The sequence below is a fragment of the Sinocyclocheilus rhinocerous genome, unplaced genomic scaffold (assembly GCF_001515625.1).
Source record: "Sinocyclocheilus rhinocerous isolate Xijiao unplaced genomic scaffold, SAMN03320098_v1.1 scaffold1005, whole genome shotgun sequence".
In the NCBI taxonomy this organism is placed as follows: Eukaryota; Metazoa; Chordata; class Actinopteri; order Cypriniformes; family Cyprinidae; genus Sinocyclocheilus; species Sinocyclocheilus rhinocerous.
The window spans coordinates 9,228-15,420 of NW_015628005.1; the positions used below are offsets into that span (position 1 = coordinate 9,228).

The 6,193-nt window shown below is 37.2% G+C and overlaps 1 protein-coding gene and 1 long non-coding RNA gene across 2 annotated transcripts in view; both read left to right on the top strand.

Annotated features, from left to right (window-relative positions):
- Positions 1-1,635: 1,635 nt before the first annotated feature.
- On the top strand, positions 1,636-2,911 carry LOC107737140 (uncharacterized). Its single transcript, XR_001639767.1, has 4 exons — positions 1,636-1,819; positions 1,948-2,006; positions 2,125-2,185; positions 2,859-2,911. It is a non-coding gene; the product is annotated as an uncharacterized LOC107737140 (long non-coding RNA).
- A 2,754-nt stretch (positions 2,912-5,665) lies between these two features.
- Positions 5,666-6,193, top strand: part of LOC107737137 (cell wall protein IFF6-like) — a 5,021-nt gene continuing 4,493 nt past the window's right edge. Inside the window, exon 1 of the mRNA XM_016548574.1 lies at positions 5,666-6,039. Coding sequence (XP_016404060.1) covers positions 5,750-6,039 — 290 coding nt within the window. The 5' untranslated portion in view covers positions 5,666-5,749. The remainder of the gene's footprint in view (positions 6,040-6,193) is intronic.

The following is a 6,193-nucleotide window of genomic DNA, read 5'->3' on the forward strand; positions in this document are numbered from 1 at the left end:
CGTCTACTTACGCTGTCTCCAGAGCTGGACAAGACAGATGAACTCATTAAGGTTGGTGGCAGATTGCGACGATCTGAAGACTTAGACCCAGCTGCTGTGCATTCCATTATCTTGGATCACTGCCATCCTACCACTAAGCTTTTGATCCAAGACTACGATTCTCGACTCGGCCACCCCGGCCCTGAGACAGTGTTTGTGGAGATCCGCCACAAGTTTTGGATCTTACGAGGTCGAGAGACAATTTGACGGTATCAGCATACCTGCACAGATTGTCGACGATGGAAATCAAGCCCTCAAGTTCTGAAGATGGCAGACTTACCTATAGCACGCCTACGCGTCGCTGACCTCATACGTCATCCTCCCGGAGCTGCTTCCAGTGTACAACTGTGAGCGCAAGCTACATTAAAGTGATTATTACGATTTGAATATGGATATGTTTCTTACAAAAACGCATCGATTTGCTACAGGAGGCTTTTGTTCACCCTCCGGAGCCGTGTGAGACACTTTTTTTTATGGATGGGCACTTTCTATTTAACTTCTTTTGGACTGAAGCACTGCAACACCCGCTGACTGCTATGATAGAGTTTGGAATAGCCAGGACAATTTTTAATATAACTCCGACTGGATTCGTCTGAAAGAAGAAAGTCATATACACCTAGGATGCCTCTGGGGTGAGTAAAACACAGCCTAATTTTCATTTTTGGGTGAACTAACCTTATTTTAAATACAGTCCTTCTTTAATCTCACTAACAAGCAGTATATATATATATATATATTTTTTAGCGATGTGCTATAAGTGCCACACCGGAGCACCACCCGAGTCTTCTCCCATTTCTACCAGGAATGCTTGATTCAACTTCCTGCGTCTGCTACTGGGGTGTAGGTTGCTAGGTTGAGGTCACAAATGGGTTGAAATTGTATGATATGTCGATTGTGTGCGTAAGATGCGATTCATACAAGATCTGGCAACTGGACAACCTTAGAATAATATATTGATGTGATTATTCATATAACGAGGTTTGAGCAATTCAAATTACTGGAAGACTCTCGGGAAGAGCCGGAGTATTGAACAGCAGCCCATCACCGTCTCAGATTTCGGAGACACGAGAATCAGTAGGCTACTTTTCGGGTTAAAAAGGATAACAGAGAACGGTATAATACACTTGAATTAACATGTTCCTTTTAAATGTTATAGTTTTATTTCTAAAATGCTTGATAAACGAGTTTAAATGCATGTAATATTGAAAAATATGTTGTATTCGATTTGTCTTATATTTTTGTACATGGGCGATTTCACTTATTAATCACCTTTTGCTTATTACTGTTGCATAGTAATTCTCTCTATCTCTCTGTGTGTGTGTGTGTGTGTGTGTTTTAAATTTCCAATTTATTTTTGGTTCATTTTAAGCCAGCATTAGTAATTTTCAAACAACCCAGCGTGTTATATATATATTCAAGTAAAATTATAATTAATTAATTCAAGAATGAAAATGTATTCCTTATTTTGGCTTCTTGTTAGGATCAATGTCTCATCAAAGTCAGTGCTTTCTGAATTTTCCTATTAATTCATTTTTACATGTTATTGTAGGCTCTATTCTCTCTTTTTTCAGTGTTGATTGTGATTTGATTGTGTAAGTCCGGGGTGCCCAAACTGGGTGCTGGAGGACCACTGTCCTGCAGAGTTTAGCTCCAACCCTAATTAAACACACCTGAACCAGCTTATCAAGCTCTAACTACGCATTCTAGAAACTTCCAGGCAGGTATGTTGAGACAAGTTGGAGCTAAGCTCTGCAGGACACCGAGTTTGGACACCCCTGGTGTAAGCGATCAATCTAGCAGTCATCCTAGATCTGTGATTTATCATGTTCATAACTTAGAGTAATTAGTCAATAATCACTGACGAAAAATGATGATTCTTCTTTTTCTCTCTTTTGCTTGTCTCAACAGGAGCTAACTACACCCCAAAGGCTGTTTTAAGAGCCACAGCACTGAGCATCTTTGGCTTTGTAAGTATGTGTTTTAACTATCAGACGCAGTATGTGACATTAGATTAACTGCAGCAATGCTGTGCAGCAAATTCAGTGATGGTTCCACTTTTTCTCCCTTTTGTATGTGTGTCCGCAGGAGCCAAATACACCCCAAAACGCTCTTTTAAGGGCCACCTAATCACTGCAACTTAGGCTTTGTAAGTAGTTTATTATTATTATTATTATTATTATTATTATTTTTAAATGATCACTCAAATGTTGGGCTGGGGATTGATACAGATTTTATTTGATTCACAAGTTCTAAATTCAGTTCTGATCTTGATTCAATTCAATTTGATTTACAATTATTCTTATTCTCTTATTCTGATTCTAGTTTCCACCCGATTTAGTTGAATTGATTCATTTGGAAGTATTTGGAAATATTTCTAAGAATTTGATGCCAGCCATTTATGTACCTTGATTTAGTGTTCATTTTGGTTATAGTCCTGTATTCTTTAAGGGTACTTCTAGACTGACTCAAAAGCCTGTTTTACACGATACAAATGTTATTACAGTAGCTGATACACACTGATACTCCGTGGATCAAGAGTTGTCACAACTAAAAAGATACTTTAAGACACAGCCAAAAAAAATAGTTTAAAGTTTAAGTTTGAAGGCTCAAGTTACTCAGTGTACCTTTAACATGATTGTACATTCAGGCAATTAATGGAGTTCCCTGACAAGGATGTGCAAAAAAGATATGCAGTTTAAACCGTAATACACTAGGAGTAACTGCTTAACACAAATTGTTACCTCGTCTGTCCATGAACAAATATAGATGAGATAAACTCATGATCATTTCTCACACATTTCCCCTCTGTTTTGTTTCAGATCAGCCGTCAATGGTTATGGAGGCCAGCCAAGACCAACTGGGATGCTATTTGTTGCCATATTGTCATGATCTCTGCTTTGACTTGTTATGAATTCAGTTCTACCACAGACGTTAGAGCCACAGGCCTGTAGTCATTAAGTCCTGTAATTTTGGATTTCTTTAGGATGGGGATGATGGTGGAGCGTTTGAAGCATGAAGGGACTTCGCACAGCTCCAGTGATCTGTTGAAGATCTGTGTGAAGATTAAATCATTGATATCTTAAGGAAAAGGAACTGATGGAACTAAACTCGATTCTTTTAGCTGTTATAATGCAATGCTGGTCTTTGTTTGAACTCTGTAATGGCTCAATATTGTTGTATATAGTATTGTTTTCATATATTATTTATGTTTGATAGGAACAAGCCATTCCACTGCTGGGGACCCCTGATTTTATCTTTGTGCTACATTACAACTAAGCATTTGTTTTATGCAGCATTATGCCTTGAATCAGTACAAAGACCAAAAATTCTCTAAAAACACATTTTCATTACTGAGATGAGTATAAAAGACTTGTTTTGGTGTGAATCTCATACATTTAATTTAATTTCCAAAAAAAAAGAAAGAAGACCTTTCACAAAGAAAATGAACAATATTATTAAGTTTACTTTTTTACATTGTGCATTGTTCAATTTATTCTTATTTTAACTGCAAAATCTGCATAAATTATACAACAAATATTACCACTGTGCATAAATACTTCACAATTTATTTGCATTACAGTCATGAGAATTAATGTATATATATATATATATACACACACACACACACACCAAGGAACCCCCAAAAAATAAATAAAAATAAAAATAAAAATATTAAATCTATATAAATTATAGACTACACAGCACATATCACCATTATGCAGAAATACTTTACAATTTACAGTAATGTAAAACGTGTGTTTTAATCATGAAAACGTAATGTATACAATCTTAAAACAAATCTTATTTCTTAGTTTCTTGACTTTTGGATTTCGAGAGTCGCTGGATGGGTTAAATTTCCGTCAGTGCCTGGATGTTTTAGTTTGTTTTTTTATTAAGCATCAAACAATAAACAAATACATAAAAGACAGAACAGATAGAACCTCTACAGGAAAAACAAAGGAAAAAACAAACATCGCACCTTGTAAAGTTTCACATACAAAATTAAATGTATAAAGACAAATAAAACATTACTGAATTCTGCAACAGTCACACTTTAGCTCCAGAGCAACTTTATTTGACATTTAACACTGGCAATAAAGTAAACACATGACACAAAGGGACAAAATCAAGCACTATACTTCAGTGAGTGTTACATGTCTCCATGTATGTCTCTCTTCTCATTCCAAGTTTTTTGTAAATTTGTCTCTATGGATCAACATATATTTACTAAGAATAGCCTGTCAGGGAGCAGAAAGCCTACAACATAAAGAGATCACAGGATAGAAGACAATCTTGAGGAACAATCCTTAAAACAATCATTAAACCAATCATTGAAAATTTTCTCAATGCTAGTGCAAGTGTGTGAATTTTGTCTTCTTTGTCTTTCCCCCAAACAATACCACTTTTATTAAGAGCTCTGGAACAATGCAAACTTACTACAATCATTCATCATTTGAACCAGCTGGAATCAAAACTACTTGACACACTATTGCATGTATTTTTTTTTTAAACCAGTAAACGTTAACAAACTCATTTTACTCTCACGATATGGAAATTTTTTTCCGGCAATTCTGAGTTTATATCTCACAGTTCTGAATTCATATCACAGATGTGATCATGTGAGATGTAAACTCAGAATTCTGAGAAAAAAGTCAGAATTGTGAGATGTAAAATAGGAATTTTGAGATAAAAAGTAGTGATGGTAGAAACAAACCTTTTCGAAGCTTCGAAACACTTGAACCAACATGATTCACTGTTTCGAAGCCTTCGAAACTCCACCCTGCTGGTCAAAATTGTGTAACTACAACAAACTCAGCCCAAACATGCATAAAAAAGCTTTTACAAACACATTGCAAATGTCTTATTGAAATTATAATGTATTCAATGCCATTAACAAATCTATAATACCATTAAATATGAAGGATACGAACCACTGAATTTCTGAAACATTAAGACAGTTGTGACGTAACGAAGCCTCATTTACTGAAATCACGAGACTTTGGCAGTTTGATATGCACTCCGACCCACTTGTTTCAAAGCTTTATGAAGCAGTGCTTCAAAAGGACCCATCACTAATAAAAAAATGAGATATACTAAACTTGTAATTCTGAGACAAAAAGTTGGAATTGTGAGATATAAACTCGCAATTACGAGAAAAAAAAAAATCAGAATTGTGAGAAAGTTGTAGTTACCTTTTAACATTTTTAATCCATCACGAAAAAAACCAAACAAACACAAAACTGCAAGATATAAACTAAGAATTGGGAGGAAAAAAAGTCTAAATTGTGATAAAGTCAGAATTGCGAAAAAAAAGTATGAACTGAATAAAAAAAACAAAAAACAATCCTTTTTGTATTTATTTTTTTATCCTGTGGTGGAAACGGACTTAACTGGTTTTTCTGTTCAACTAAATTTTCAAGCCTCTCATTTTCAGCTTCAACAGTACATTAATAAACCCATCCTACCGCTGTCACGGATCACTTGTGGAAAACATAAGATCCAAGTGCAGTTTATTAATCCACGAAAAAGAAAGATTGAAAAACAGAGCAACAAGCAGAAAACAAAGGCAAAAGGTAATCCACAAACAGCGTAACAGAAAACAACACTGAAGCAAACAAGGGCTAACAGAACATGGTATATATATAGGGGAACTAATAAGACTAAATGACACACAGCTGGGAACAATGAGAACTAATAAGTGCAAGGGGTGATGGGAACACAAACAACAGTCCAGAAGAGTGGCAAGAGCACTTCAGCAGATGGCTGTGACATGACCCCCGCTTTAAGGGGCGGATTCCAGACGCTCCAAATAAAGTCAAAGAAATCCAGGAGGGAGGCAGAACGGAGGTGGATCAGGGGGAGGGATGGCGGGCCAGGCCCGTGTAGTGGCAGAGGGCCTGGACACAGAGGTAGAACAGGAGGCCAGGGCGGAGCAGGGAGCTTGCCAGGCAGCAAGGGTGGAGCTGGAGTAGATTCTGTGAACTCCTGGACTGGAGCGGGCTCTGGAGTGGACTCTGAAGGCTCCCGGACTGGAGCAGGCTCTGGAGTGGTCTCTGAAGGCTCCCAGACTGGAGCAGGCTCTGGAGTGGATTCTGTGAACTCCTGGACTGGAGCGGGCTCTGGAGTGGACTCTGAAGGCTCCCGGACTGGAGCA